This window comes from Mobula hypostoma, chromosome 3 (genome assembly GCF_963921235.1).
Source record: "Mobula hypostoma chromosome 3, sMobHyp1.1, whole genome shotgun sequence".
Taxonomy (NCBI): domain Eukaryota; kingdom Metazoa; phylum Chordata; class Chondrichthyes; order Myliobatiformes; family Myliobatidae; genus Mobula; species Mobula hypostoma.
This window is the reverse complement of record NC_086099.1, coordinates 24617143-24632331: the sequence shown is the minus strand read 5'-3', so window position 1 is coordinate 24632331 and position 15189 is coordinate 24617143. Positions and strand designations below refer to the sequence as shown.

At 41.1% G+C, this 15189-nt stretch overlaps 1 protein-coding gene across 1 annotated transcript; it reads left to right on the top strand.

Annotated features, from left to right (window-relative positions):
• The first annotated feature begins 5894 nt into the window (after positions 1-5894).
• LOC134343889 (activated RNA polymerase II transcriptional coactivator p15-like) lies at positions 5895-14806 on the top strand. Its single transcript, XM_063042780.1, has 5 exons — positions 5895-6030; positions 7338-7406; positions 8255-8368; positions 13349-13457; positions 14267-14806. Exons 2-5 carry the CDS (start codon positions 7338-7340, stop codon positions 14344-14346), a joined length of 372 nt encoding a protein of 123 aa, XP_062898850.1. The 5' UTR covers positions 5895-6030; the 3' UTR covers positions 14347-14806.
• Positions 14807-15189: the final 383 nt, after the last annotated feature.

The window sequence follows — 15189 nt, the reverse complement described above, 5'->3', positions numbered from 1 at the left end:
CCCAGCACTGAACTGATTCAAAAACCTATGGACACACTTTCATGAATGCTACAATTCATTTTCACTATTGTCATGGCTACTTCTCGAGGTCGAGGATGATGGTCTTCATTCTGTTGATCTATTTCTGAGCTCTCAAGTGGCTTACGAGTCCAATCTTGGCTTTGAAAGTTCTTTCACATTAAAGACAGGTAGTTCCAGATGGCAGATCGGGCTTTGGTTGTTGCTGCCTCTCTTTCTATTTTTTTCTCTTTTCTTCTAATTCTGTACATCTGTTGGCTTTGAAAGTTGCTGTTCCTTCTCGGATGATGGCTTGCCAGAGTTTCCTGTCCTTGGCATTAGTTTCCCAATCGTTGATGTCGATGTTACATTTCTTCATGTTGGCTTTTAAGACGTCTCTTCTGTTGTCCGCCTCTTTTAAAATTGCCTTCTTTAAGCTGGGAGTAGAAGATTTGTTTCGGCAGACGTTTGTCTTTCATCCGAACAACATGACTGCTCCTTCTTAGTTGGTTCTTGATGACGTAGGCTTCAATGCTTGTTGTTGTTGTTGTGACAAATTGGATAGAACCATCAATTCAACTTGGCGAAACAACCCTGGAAAACGTGGACCAGTTTCCGTATCTTGAAGTCACCTTTCCTCCAATGTCAACCTTGATGACGAGATCCAACATCGTCTTAAATGCGCTGGAACAGCTTTTGGACGTCTCCAAACAAGAGTCTTTCATGATCATGACATCCGAACAGACACCAAAATGTTAGTGTACAAAGCAGTGGTAACCCCAACGCTCCTGTATGCATCAGAAACCTGGACAACGTACTGACGACATCCGAAGGCACTTGAAAAGTTCCATCAACGCTGTCTTCGAAGCATCTTAAATATCAGCTGGGAAGATAGAAGAACCAACGTCAGCGTGCTAAATGAAGCAAAAACAACAAGCATCTTCACTATATTTATTGTCTATTTATTATTATCATTGTATTTGCATAATTTGTTGTCTTTTGCACACTAATTGTTTGTCCACTTTTGTTGTGTATGGATTTTCATTGACTCTGTTGTTTCTTCGAATCTGCTGTGAATGCCCGCAAGAAAATGAATCTCAGGGTGGGTATGGTGACATATATGTACTTTGATACTTTGAACTTTTGAACTCTGAATTCAACAAGATCCAGGTTGAATTTAAATAAGGATCGACTTTGAAGGACAAAAAAAAGCAAAAGGAAAATTTTCAATTACTCAAGGAGGGCATGAAAGAAGTAAGAATTGATACAAATAGAGGAGACAAAATAGCACCTAAAATTATTGAACCAGATGTTGATGTTGAAAGGCTGTTAATCTGTTGTCATGGATAAATTCTTAGAATAGTTTTGCAGAGTAACCACAAATGCATATGAGCTGGATGGAATGCTGGGGAAGTGGGTGGCTGGGTGAGGAGAACATTTCCAATGTCAATGCATTCACATGGTATTGTATCAACAAGAAATATCAGTTTTATTTTTGCCAAAGCAAATTAATTCACTTTAATATCAAAGCAATACTTTGTATCACCAAACTGATTTTGAGTAACATGATCCATTTGGCACTGGACAGAGAACAAATATCTTTGGCATATGCCAGACACATGGCACATGCCAGTGAATATTTAACAAGTTCAATTACACAAATATATTCCAGTTGACTAGCTGGCATTCACTTTCATATGTGACTGAATCAGGAGAGGATAAGCCTCAGTAAGCAAAGATCACTTTCCACTCCTAAGTGGAAATATCGTGCTGTTTGATATGATTCTCTCTTGAAGGACCTCATATTGTATTTTTAATTTATTTCTTCCTTTCCAAGGGAGGATTTTAAATGATGACTATTGTCATTGATTTCCGAGATCAAGTAACATCTCATTTCCATTTAAACACTGCACAATTAAAAATAATGCCCTTACTCTTGAGTTTTATGTCTTGGGCAAGGTTTAATTGATGCGGTTTGTGGATTGGACCCTGTAGTGTTTTTGGTTACTCCTTTTTTTTATTGCTATTTTGATCGGGGTGGACTGGCTATTTGGCCTGCAGTCAATGAATGAGAGAGCTAAATTGAAGGATATACTGGCTTTGGAGGCAGTGCAGAAGAGGTTCACCAGGTTGATTCCAAAGATGAGGGGGTTAGACTGGGACTGTGCTTGCTGGAATTCAGAAGGATGAAAGGAAATCTTATAGAAGCATATAAAATTATGAAAGGGTTAGATAAGATAGAGGCAGGAAATTAAGTTCCACTGGTAAGTGAGACTAGAAATAGGGGACATAACCTCAAGATTTGGGGGAGTAGATTTAGGACGGAGATGAGGAGGAACTGCTTTTCCCAGAGAGTGGTGAACCTGTGGAATTCTTAGCCCATTGAAGCAGTGGAGGCTACCTCAGCAGATATATTTAAAATCAGGTTGGAATGATTTTTGCATAGTAGGGGAATTAAAGGTTAATGGGAAAAGGCAGGTAGGTGGAGATGAGTCCATGGCCAGATCAGCCATGATCTTATTGAACAGCGGGGCAGGCTTGACAGGCCAGATGGCCTACTCCTGCTCCTATTATATGTTCTTATGTTTCAAGGACTGTGGCTTGATGTTTCATATTCTGAGTGTTTTTTGCTTGCTTGTTGCCATTTGCGCAATTTGTTTCCTTTTTTTTGCGTGTTGGGTGTTTGATGTTTTCCTTAAATGGGTTGAATGGTGTTTCTTTGTTGCCTGGCTGTCTGTGGGAAGAAGAATCTTAGGGTTGTATATGCATACATTCTTTGATAATAAAAGTGCTTCATAACTTTTGAACCTTAGCTTTTATTGGCCAATGCTATTGCCGATTCTTGTCACAGAAGTCCAATTGCCAGAGGCTTGTTGTATCAAAAATTCTCTGAGGATCGTCACCTTGTCATGGTGGAGAGGCTTGTGAGTTCCTGAGATCCTCAGACCGATGTCGTCTGGCAGTTAGCTTCTGGTAAGATCAAGTGGGAGGTTCCAGACAAAGAGCGAGCCAACAAGACCACAGAAGTGGAGCTGGCGGAAGATGATGACACACCACAGAGGCAGTGAAGGGACTCCAGTCATCATGCATTCCATGCCACTGGACTCTGTCCTAGATCTGTCAAGGACCGTGTGGTGGCTGCCCGTGCATCAGCCTCCCCATGTTAAACAAATCATGCACAGGCACTCTCCATTAAGAGAATAACCCCTTAGGAGACCATCATGCTCACACTACCAATGCTGTATCAAACACTTAATGACACTAAGCTGCTTTTCATAACTGTAACAGCTCACAGCATTGGGAAAGGTAGGTGCATTCCAATTAGATGAGAAACCAAGTTCAGGAAACTCCAGTGGCATTTCAGCAGTCGTGGAAACTCATTACAAGATATATTCGGGTAGTGATAGGGGACATTGGGGAAGAGACTGGAGTCAACCATATCAAAGGATGTGGAGTGAAAAGAATGAAGGCGGATAGCTTACCATTGCTACATTAACTCGGGTGTCTTTCATGACTTTAATAGACCACTTACAATGTATTGTCACAATGATCTTAACTAGTTTGTAACCAAAGTAAAAAGAATAGGAAGTGAACGGACTCTATCGAAGAGAATGAGATGAGATTAGATTGATCCACAGTAGAGTAGAGCTACTAGGACTTGATGTTTCAATCCCTATGGTAAATTGGCACTCTCGATGTTGGCAGTGGGTTTAGAGTGGTGACAAGGAGGGAGGGTAGGTACGTCATCGGGGTCATCAGCTGGGCCCCCTCCTTTGACGTTTCGTGTGTTCAGGCGAGCAAAGAAAAACAATTAACATACATCAAAGTTGCTGGTGAACGCAGCAGGCCAAGCAGCATCTATAGGAAGAGGCGCAGTCGACGTTTCAGGCCGAGACCCTTCGTCTGGACTAACTGAAGGAAGAGTGAGTAAGGGATTTGAAAGCTGGAGAGGGAGGGGGAGATGCAAAATGATAGGAGAAGACAGGAGGGGGAGGGATAGAGCCGAGAGCTGGACAGGTGATAGGCAAAAGGGGATACGAGAGGATCATGGGACAGGAGGTCCGGGAAGAAAGACGGGGGGGGTGACCCAGAGGATGGGCAAGAGGTATATTCAGAGGGACAGAGGGAGAAAAAGGAGAGTGAGAGAAAGAATGTGTGCATAAAAATGAGTAACAGATGGGGTACGAGGGGGAGGTGGGGCCTAGCGGAAGTTAGAGAAGTCAATGTTCATGCCATCAGGTTGGAGGCTACCCAGACGGAATATAAGGTGTTGTTCCTCCAACCTGAGTGTGGCTTCATCTTTACAGTAGAGGAGGCCGTGGATAGACATGTCAGAATGGGAATGGGATGTGGAATTAAAATATGTGGCCACTGGGAGATCCTGCTTTCTCTGGCGGACAGAGCGTAGATGTTCAGCAAAGTGGTCTCCCAGTCTGCGTCGGGTCTCACCAATATATAAAAGGCCACATCGGGAGCACCGGACGCAGTATATCACCCCAGTCGACTCACAGGTGAAGTGATGCCTCACCTGGAAGGACTGTTTGGGGCCCTGAATGGTGGTAAGGGAGGAAGGGTAAGGGCATGTGTAGCACTTGTTCTGCTTACACGGATAAGTGCCAGGAGGGAGATCAGTGGGGAGGGATGGGGGGGACGAATGGACAAGGGAGTTGTGTAGGGAGCGATCCCTGCGGAATGCAGAGAGAGGGGGAGAGGGAAAGATGTGCTTAGTGGTGGGATCCCGTTGGAGGTGGCGGAAGTTACGGAGAATAATATGTTGGACCCGGAGGCTGGTGGGGTGGTAGGTGAGGACCAGGGGAACCCTATTCCTAGTGGGGTGGTGGGAGGATGGAGTGAGAGCAGATGTACGTGAAATGGGGGAGATGCGTTTAAGAGCAGAGTTGATAGTGGAGGAAGGGAAGCCCCTTTCTTTAAAAAATGAAGACATCTCCCTCGTCCTAGAATGAAAAGCCTCATCCTAAGAGCAGATGCGGCGGAGACGGAGGAATTGCGAGAAGGGGATGGCGTTTTTGCAAGAGACAGGGTGAGAAGAGGAATAGTCCAGATAGTTGTGAGAGTCAGTAGGCTTATAGTAGACATCAGTGGATAAGCTGTCTCCAGAGACAGAGACAGAAAGATCTAGAAAGGGGAGGGAGGTGTCGGAAATGGACCAGGTAAACTTGAGGGCAGGGTGAAAGTTGGAGGCAAAGTTAATAAAGTCAACGAGTTCTGCATGCGTGCAGGAAGCAGCGCCAATGCAGTCGTCGATGTAGCGAAGGAAAAGTGGGGGACAGATACCAGAATAGGCACGGAACATAGATTGTTCCACAAACCCAACAAAAAGGCAGGCATAGCTAGGACCCATACGGGTGCCCATAGCTACACCTTTAGTTTGGAGGAAATGGGAGGAGCAAAAGGAGAAATTATTAAGAGTAAGGACTAATTCCGCTAGACGGAGCAGAGTGGTGGTAGAGGGGAACTGATTAGGTCTGGAATCCAAAAAGAAGCGTAGAGCTTTGAGACCTTCCTGATGGGGGATGGAAGTATATAAGGGCTTCATAAGGTATCCATGGTGAAAATAAAGCGGTGGGGGCCAGGGAACTTAAAATCATCGAAAAGTTTAAGAGCGTGAGAAGTGTCACGAACATAGGTCGGAAGGGATTGAGAAAAACAATTTTCCAGGGAAGTCTAGCAGATTTCCAAAGTTGAATTATTGACTGGCCAGGCGACCTATCAAGTCTTGTCCATGTCTACAGACTTTCATAACTATTTGCCTTACTAATAGCCATCAGCGTAAACACTTGGGCCTAGCTATGCCCTTCTCTTTTCTTCACCAGGGGGCAGATGCTAAAACCTTGGTCTCTGTCCCGTAGACAGGTGCCGTCATCTTCCATTGAGAGGCGGGAAATGGGCGGGACTACTGTCGGAAGTGACGCAATAGCAGGAGCCCAATAGCAAGAGCCACGGCCGTGGGGAAAAGCTGATTGCTTCATTGTTGCGCTGTTGGATTCTCACGGAAACTCTCGGTCGGAGACGGTATGTATCTCCGTGAAAAGAGGCGACAGCGGAATTTTTTCGTTCTTTTCTTCCACTGAAGCCCCGTCATGAGTTTTATTTGTATTTGCCTTCATTGGTCATGTATTCGGGCCTGTGTAACGAGGGAGGAAACCAGCGCACTGGTTGATAATTGAAAGGCGGTCGCAGCCAATGGCAGCGGTGGCTCTGCGAGTTGCTGGGTGGGTCCGCCAATCAGTTGGATAGAGGGGCGGGACCTCCGGTTCTTCCTGCCGGACTAAGTACGTTCCGTTGAATAAAATGGGAGCTGGCCCGAGAGCGGAGCCGGGGAATGGGAAATAAGGCACAGGTTTCCCTGCCGATAGGTCGCAGTTGGCACCTCGGTGAAATGATGCGGGAGGATGTATGGTGCTTGTTTGGACCCCAGGTCACACTTACATTTCAAGGGATTATAAGTGTGTGTGCTCTGGTGGCGTTCAGACGCAACGTGTGCCCACGGGCGGGGATTTCATCCAGGTCAGAGTGACCACATTACAGTCCCGCAGTACTCGAGCCCAACCACGTGTGCTGCTGCTCCCAGCACATTTTTATGTCCCCCTCCTCTCGACTCCCACTTTCACAGCAGATTATGCCACTTGGGTTCGGCACTCGCGTGTTACGGGTTTTATTAGTGAGGCAATGAAACTAGCAGTTTGCAATTTCATCTTACTTTCAAGAAGTGTACGAAACAAAAGTGGGAAATTGTCCACAATGAATAATGCATTTCTTCTGCCTGTTCAAATGAATGGCGAATACTGGCAGGCCAAAAGTAATTGCAATGACATATGAATATGGGGGAAGAGGAAAGAATTGGCTCATTCTTATTGTGCCTTTGATATATAGTTTTAATAGTCATATATGTAAAGTGATAATATTTCAGAATAAAAGCTTGAAATTTGATCGTTGATTTCTTTCAAATGCCATAATTTATAGATCTAAGGTTAAGCACCCCTCCAAGTATAATGGCAATTTCCATATTAAAGGCACTACATAATCTTGAAGGCAAATTGATGTGAAAAATATTTCCCTGCAGGAAAGGTTACTCATTCTGATTTAAGCATACACTCCTAAATTCTTCATATCAATATCAAGGTCCAGAAAAATAAGTACTGAGTGGTGGTTTTATTTTGGTCCAGGGACTTCAAGACTTATCTCCATCAGTTGTTCTATATTATAATCGCATTTTATATTTTGCTGTTAGTCAACCTTAAGTTCTTCCCAAATATTTAATTTTTTTCAAATTTTGGAAAGTTAATTTAAAAATGCTTTTTCTAATAAAATATACCCAGATGCCTAAGTCAAGGGAAGTTGTTTCTACAAGCTCGGACAGTGAATCGGATAGTGAAGTTGATCAAAAGGTAGGAGAAAAGGAGTGTTATTGTGAAAAGTGTCTCTGTCGGGTATGATTGCTAATTTCAGGTTATTTGTATTAAAATATCTTCAAGATGTTTCAGCTCTTTAAAGGTCATTTATGTAACGACTGTAATACAGTATGATTATAGTACAATCAACTCATTTCAAGGCAGGATTATTTGATGTGCCATCACTCAAATCATAAATTGTTGATGATGTGAATGTGAATTGGGGTTATTTTAATACAAAATAGATGTTTTACTACCTGGTAAAATGTTCCCAATGCTAATTCATCATTGCTGTACAAGACTTCAGAAGGATTCCTGGTCTCGGACTAATCTGCGTACTAAATAGGTTAACGTGATTTTATTGTAGTTAATCTTTGGGGGTCCATGATTTATATCTATAAATATTAGATTTCTGTTAAGGCTCAGGAGAAAAGGTATTCTATCCACTTGGCTGAACTAGTTTCATAACCCCTAATCTATTCTTTAATTTTTCTCCCATCTACACACAAGCTTTGCTGATGTATATTTCTTGTGACCTTAAGTTAGTTACATTATCCAGGTGAGGATATTTGCCACACCTGAAGTATACATCATTTTATTTTTTTTTGTCTGAATATGTAACTTTATTAGGAAAACTCAGAATTTTCTAGATGAGTGTAATGAGTATATGATCCAATATAAAGCAGACATAAGTGAGAATTATAATTTATTCTGATCTGTCTAATTTCTTCTTGAAAATGGAAGAGATGCTGTATAATCGTCTGACCTAGTTTTACACCACATGGCAAATTAGCTGTGCCTTTTTTTTTTGACTACTTTATTTTATAACGGGACTTTCTCTACAGGCCAAGAGAAAGAAGGCGGCTGCGCCAGAGAAACCAGTGAAAAAGCAAAAGAGCGGAGAAAGTTCTGGAGGTTCAAAATGTACTAAAAGTGACAAAGATGATAACCTATTTCAGGTGTGTACTTTCGAGAAATCTGAAATATATCAGTATGTTGTGAATAAGGTGGAAATGGGCTGTTTGGGCCACCGAGCCACTGCTAACCATCAAATACCCACTTGCACCGTTGCTGGTGTTGGTTGTCTGTTGTATCCAACAATAACAGGAGACCTGTGCAGGATAGTTTTTAAAGTGAAAAAGCTGTTGCACTGGGGCAGTTCTACTCTGTTGACCTCAGAAGTCCGGTTGTCACAAGCTGGGGTCTTCCTTGGTTGTAGTAGATGACTGTGATTTCTGTGCCTTGTCATGCCCTTTGCTCTCCAGGAAGTGTTGCGGAATTGCCTTCCTGGCCATTGGATCTCCGTGTTGATCCCATCCGTCCTGTCCACTGGAGCTGACTTCACATGCTAGGACGGGCATGTCTCTACCTCACCGGGGTGAGAGGCCTCAACTAGTTCAGCCCGCCGATTGAAGTGGTATACTGGGCTGTGGCCACTATCAACATGAAGCAGCTACTTTGAGTTACAGGTGATAGCTGGGTGGCCAGTGGGGCCCAAATTTGAGTGAGCTGCCTCAGAATGGACTCAACAAGCCCCTTCACCAGAGGTGCTCCTTACCCTGGGACTCCCCATACACCCATTTACACTATTCTGACATTAATCCCACTTGTTTCAAAAATCCCCATCAACTTCCCCTTATTTAAACATTGGGGACAGTTCAGTGGCCAATTAACCTACAAATCTACATGTCTTTGGAAAGTGGGAAGGACACAGAGCACCTGCAGCAAAGCCACGTGGTCACAGCATGGATGAGACTGACACAATGAGCTCTGGGGGTCAGCAACTCCACTAACTGTGACCCTGTGCTACCTATGTGGTTTATTCTAAATACTGACTACTAGGAACTACTGGTTTAGTTTGCAAGAAATGCAGCTTATCAAACCTATGTGACATTCCTTCATGGCATAAGGGTATTTTACTCTTAGCTTTATATGGTTATTATTAAGTGAAGCTTGGATGTTTACTAGTAGTTGGCTTTAGAGTCCAGTTTAAGAAACGAGCTGTGTGGTGGAACCTTGTGTCTTATCCATTTTTCAAACAACACCTATGTTTTGCAGTGAAGGCCTGCCAATTGAAATTTGAGGTGTTTGTTTATTTTAAAAATATGATGTGCTGACATTATCCTGTAAATCATTTGATCCGATACAGGATTTAAATTTTTTGCTTGAGTGCATTGGTAATCAGAGTGGTTAAAATTGTGACCATATACCCAGGAGGATTGTTATTTGCATATTTAAGTAACCGAGCTGGTGCAAATATGACTCATTTCAACCTCAAGTAAATCTAAATCAGTGGTTCCCAGACTCTTTCGGGTTACTGTCATCTTGATTCCCAGGCCACTTCTGAAAGCCGCCCTCCCTTTCCAGCCATTACATAAAAAGTACAAAGAATTTTGATTTATGATGCACAGTGAGAGAAAATAGGAGCTGCAAATTGCAAGCAGTGACAAATAATTGCAAAAATTATTCAAATCTATTTAAAGGTACAAATAATTTTTTAAAAATTTAAATTCAATTAAAACAACTTTCATCAATAATTTGAGAGTGTACATTATTAGTCCATCTATTCACTACATTGCTTTGTCACCTTTTGGTGAGATGGATGCATTTGGTACATCAGGCTGAATGTCATTCAGTAGGGAGTCTCAGATCCCCACATTCATAAATTTGCAATCTGTTTTGTTGCTTGTGAAGAGGTTAGGTGATTGCACTGAAACCGCACTCCACTAAGTATGATGTTGGAAAAGCAATGAAGAACACCTTGTCCTTTCTCCACAGTGCAGGGGTAGCGTTCAGAGATTTCTTTCTGCAACCAAAATCTTATTTGAACCTTGGCTTCAGTTCTAAGTAGTTTTGTATAGCACAGTCAGCTCTTCCTCCATTACTTCCTGTTAATTCCTCATTATAAGTCTTCAGAAATGGATTTATAGATTTATTAGCCTATCTGGAATTGAGATCAAGGGAAGATCCTGAAATCACTCTGATGTTTTTAAATAGCTTGTTCAGGTTGGCACAGTATACTTGAAGATTATCCTGTGGTGTTTCTTTCTCTTCCAACTCAGAGGCTTGGAATTTAGTAAAGGTCATGAGGGCCATTGTTACACTCAAATAGGGTTAACTTCAACAGAATTATGGAGATGACTGATTTGTCTTTGATAAGATTCACATCATTTCCTTGCATTTGAAGATGGATTTCATTAAACTTTGTGAATAATTCTGACAAATGAACAATGTCATGCCTGATATTCTTGAGTTGATTACTGAATGAAGCATTTGAGTCTTCAAAGAATTTTATCAGTGTCATCTGACTTCTGTGTGCAACTGCGTGTTCAAACTCTTCATCATTCTCTATACAAAGTTCTCAAAATAGTCGAGAATTTTAAGCACGATTTTACCGCTGTCATAATAGTAGTTAATGACTCATGCAGTCGATCACTTATAGATTTTTTGTGATGATGTTATCTGTGAATTACACAATGAATGGTAAATATATTACATACAGTTTTTTCCAAGAAAGTAATAGCCCGGCGGAGCTGTCCTGACATTGGTGCCCCATCTGTTGCATAATCAAGAGTGTTGGTGAGCGGAATATCCTTCTCTTTTGAAAAATGCTCAACAACTTGAAATATTGACTTTCCCATTTGTTTCTATTTCTAGTCCCCTTGCAAATAACATTTCTTGAACCATGCTTTCATCTTTTATGAAATGAATATAATGAAGAAGCAAAGATTCATTGCCTGTCAAAGTTAACTCATCCAACTGCAGAGTAAATTCTTTTGTTTTAAGTATGTTGCACAATGTGTTTTCCACATTCTCAGACATCTCATCTATTCCATCTTTGAACAGTGTTGTCACTGAGTGGAATCACTTTCATTATTTGTCTGGTTATTAAAGCAAACTGTACTCAGAACTTGCCTTACTGCTGGCTGAATCAGTTCTGTAATTGTGTGGGGCTTTCCGGATTTGGCAGTGGGCAATAAAATGTTGTATGAAGCATGCAAAACTGTCTCTTGGGTTGTAAAGTCCTGGCACTGCTTTGAAGTGTTTTCCATTTCTGAAAGTCTTCACAAAGTGACTGCAATAAGTCAAGTTCTTGTTCACTTGAGCATTTTATTGCCTCATTTGAAAAAACTTGCAGCAATGCATTTTGGTTATTGGTTGCTCAGTGATATCAAATCCATATTTCAGATATTCCACACTGCCTGGCACGTAAATGTTGGCCCAGATCAGAGGCGATTGTCAATTCCAGAAAGCAAGTGAAATCGACAATCGCCTCTGATCTGGGCCGACATTTACGTGCTGGGAGGCACCTAATTAATTAGCTTGTTTATTTGGACTTTTTTCTTAAAGATGTGCTGGGTGCATACCGGCTACCGCTGTACCACTGCATGCTTCGCGGCCCGGAGGTTGGAGATCACTGATTTAAGGCAGAGGTTGATAGATTCTTGATTGGTCAGTGCATGAAGGGATACAGTGGGTGGGGGGGGGGGAGAGGCAGGAGATTAGGGCTGAGGGGAAAATAAATGATGAAATGGCAGAGTAGATTTAATGGGTCAAAAGACCTAATTCTACTCCTGTAGTTTATGGTGTAATTATGAGGCATTTATAATGAGTAATTCATTCCTTAAATTAAACCTGTAATCCCTTTGCTGCCACCCCTGCTACTGAGCACCCAGCTCCCACTGCCTACTTTATTTTTATTGCCCCTTTAGAAACTGATATCACTCCGTGGGAGAATGCTGCCGACTGGCACATTCTCGGCTGCAGGAGTACGTGCTGAGGGATGCACTGAAACTCGGTGCAGCCACCGCAAGGGCCCGGTGGGGGAGGACCACAGTATAGGTTTCTCCACCCGTGGGAGTGGGAGGGGTCGGTGGGCGGGGAGTATACCCCTCAACAATGATATGCTAAGCTGAACTACTGGAGTGCCACGTGGGTGGCTAAAAATACGGATATGTACCGAGTATAATGGAAACGTATGTAAAGGATGAAAAGTTATTGAATGGTTTATTGTATATATTTATTTTTGAATTTTTGAATAAAGTATATTTTGAAATAATAAAAAAAATCACTCGGGGAGCCACTGATCAAGATTACTCATCTTTTTCAGAGCTAGTTCCTCTTTGGTTTAGTGTAGAGTTGTTGTGGAGTGTTAAGGGAGTAATAGCCTATCATAAGATTATGCAGTTTACTTACAATATTTGATTTGTACCTTGGACACTGGATGGTAACTATCTGCACAAAGACTAATAATTAAAATATTAAAGTAAATTCAAATTAAAATTATTCCAAAACAGTTAAACATTAAAGCAAGCATGGTTTTAAGAATGTAATTTATTCGAGCCTCTTCCTGTTGGCCACACAAGTGACTGGTGTTTCATGTCCTGCATCAGGTCTCTTTTGGCTTAGGAGTCAAGAGTAGAATTGGCAAGCTCCTGCTTTGCCTTTTTGTGTTCCAGTAGTCGAATGCAACTGGGAAATTGCCAGCTGGACTCAGCCTGCATATTCGGAATTTCCACATTTGAATGATAATCCCAAATTTGCTACTAATTGTGAGAGGAAGCACTGGGAATTCCTTTTGATACTGCTGGCATGCCAACCAAAATTTGAGCCTATATAAATGGAATGCTAATATTTGGCTTAATTATTTTTAAAAAATTCTGGTACTTCCAATTTTAAGGTATATTTGTAGCATTATAATGAAAGTGGGAACTATACAATTGGGTCTACTTTGCATTCCCTGTATATGATTACTTAATTATACAGTATCTTTTGGTGAAGGCAGCTGTGTTTCTTTTCAGTGTGTGCTTGAGAAACTAAATTGCTCACCTCAATTATACAGGATGCCAAAACCATTGGTTATTACCCTGGTTTTTGGGCTTTGTGAGAAGAGTGATTTCTTGTATAATTGGGACTAATTTCAGCTGCATCTTTAACAGATTGGCAAGATGAGGTATGTCAGTGTGCGTGAGTTCAAGGGCAAAGCCTTAGTTGATGTCAGAGAATACTGGATGAACCAAGATGGTGAAATGAAGCCTGGAAAAAAAGGTAAATATTTGCAAAATTAGTAACATAGGTGCAACTTTAAACTAATGGATTACATTAAGGTTGTATGTGTAGAATTGTCCATCAGAGAACTAGTGTTGCACCATAAACTTAACGTATTTTGATATCATAGATCTTAACCATAAGCTAGCAGCGTACATCACTGTTCTGTTCTATTAGCTAGTTATTGTAAAAATAGCAACTGCCACATTTTAATCTATTCTTGCAGTTTTGTCATATTTGTAAATTATTTTCCCCAAGGACCTAATTCCTTGAAGGCTGCTACTTAATACTGACTGTCTTGTCAGTGTGCATTCCTAATTTTAATTTTAATGTTGTTTCCATGTGCCTTTTTTTCTTGATTACTTCTGTGAGAAGGGGTCTTTGTAGTGATCAGAATTGTTTGATCATAAATTGACATTTTCTCGTGCAAACTGATTAATGGGTGGAGGAAAGAGTTTTTACTTTTGTTCCACCTTAAACTAGCTGAGGTGTTTGGATAATAAATATAATAAATTGTTGCCATTATAAACTTTTATCCGGCATCTTGCCAATGTGGGTCCAATTCTGTCCTCTTAAGCTGAGGACGCATTTGGATCCACTTTGCTTTGAAAGTACGTGGCAATACCTAGCATAATGAGAAGCAAATTAGCAAGCTGCTGTAGAGGAGATTTTCACTTGAAATTTTTTCTTATTTCAATGTAATGCCTCCAGAAGGAAAATTGATTGAGGTTAATAATTATAAAATGCTGTTTTTTTTTAATTGTTTGTTCTGTAGTCTTGCTAACACTTGTTATGTTTTTCAAATTTAGGAATCTCTCTATTACCAGACCAATGGAATCAACTGAAGGAAATGATTCCTGACATTGATGATGCACTAAAAAAATTATAGAGTGTCCATCTGAAGACGTACCCTGCTTTCGTCATTGAAACTGTCTATCTTTAACATTTGTTTTCTAAAAGGAATTAAGCTTTGTACTGTTCATGTGACTGTTTTGTTTATGCAGCACATACGCTTTCATTTTTAAAATCACTAAGGGGTACTCTAGAAATATGAGATTTGTTTTTTAGTGTGGAAAAATGTTTTTTGATGGTTAACAACTGCCATATCATGTCTTTAAACTGTTGCGTATATTATCCCCAGCTAGTACTTTTGAAAACAGCTTCATGAATTTGTTGCTTTATCAAGATCTTCTGTTAGGGGTCCAATTGCTGAAATCTCTGGCTGTATCAGATTGACAATTTTAGCTTTCCCTTGTGGGTAAATCCATCCCAAGTGTTGCAATAAGTTTTCAAGCCAGGAAGTCCATGGTTTAATTTGTGATTGGTGCTGTTAGCTGAGCAGATCTCACTCACCCACAACAAAATTCAGATGCTAGTTTTCCTCAGTGCCCTGCTATAGGAAGGGGAGGGGGTGTTTGTTATTCAGTGTTTCCACTTGGGACCGTCTTTCGCCGTCAACTTCTGGAAAATGAACCTGATAAAATCTAAGGGAAGAATTAAACATCTTTTGCTGTCCATGGTAGGAGCCGTTTAAATGATTTCACTAAACAGATTTGCATTAGAAGGTTGACATTTTGAATAAGCTATCAAAAACGTACTTGTCTGAGATCTGCTCTTGTGTTTTGAATCCATTCTAAAGAGTTTTCAAGAAGGGCTGAAAATGCATGTTAACAATGCTATGGGTTTAAATTAGTGAGACTGTTTAAATTTTCGTTGCTGTAGTTGTACTGTA

Coding starts and splice junctions, on each gene's coding strand:
- LOC134343889 (XM_063042780.1), top strand. CDS start 7,338: ATGCCTAAGTCAAGGGAAGTTGTTTCTACAAGCTCGGACAGTGAATCG. Junction 7,407..8,254: donor ATAGTGAAGTTGATCAAAAG/GTAGGAGAAAAG, acceptor CTTTCTCTACAG/GCCAAGAGAAAGAAGGCGGC. Junction 13,458..14,266: donor AATGAAGCCTGGAAAAAAAG/GTAAATATTTGC, acceptor TTTCAAATTTAG/GAATCTCTCTATTACCAGAC.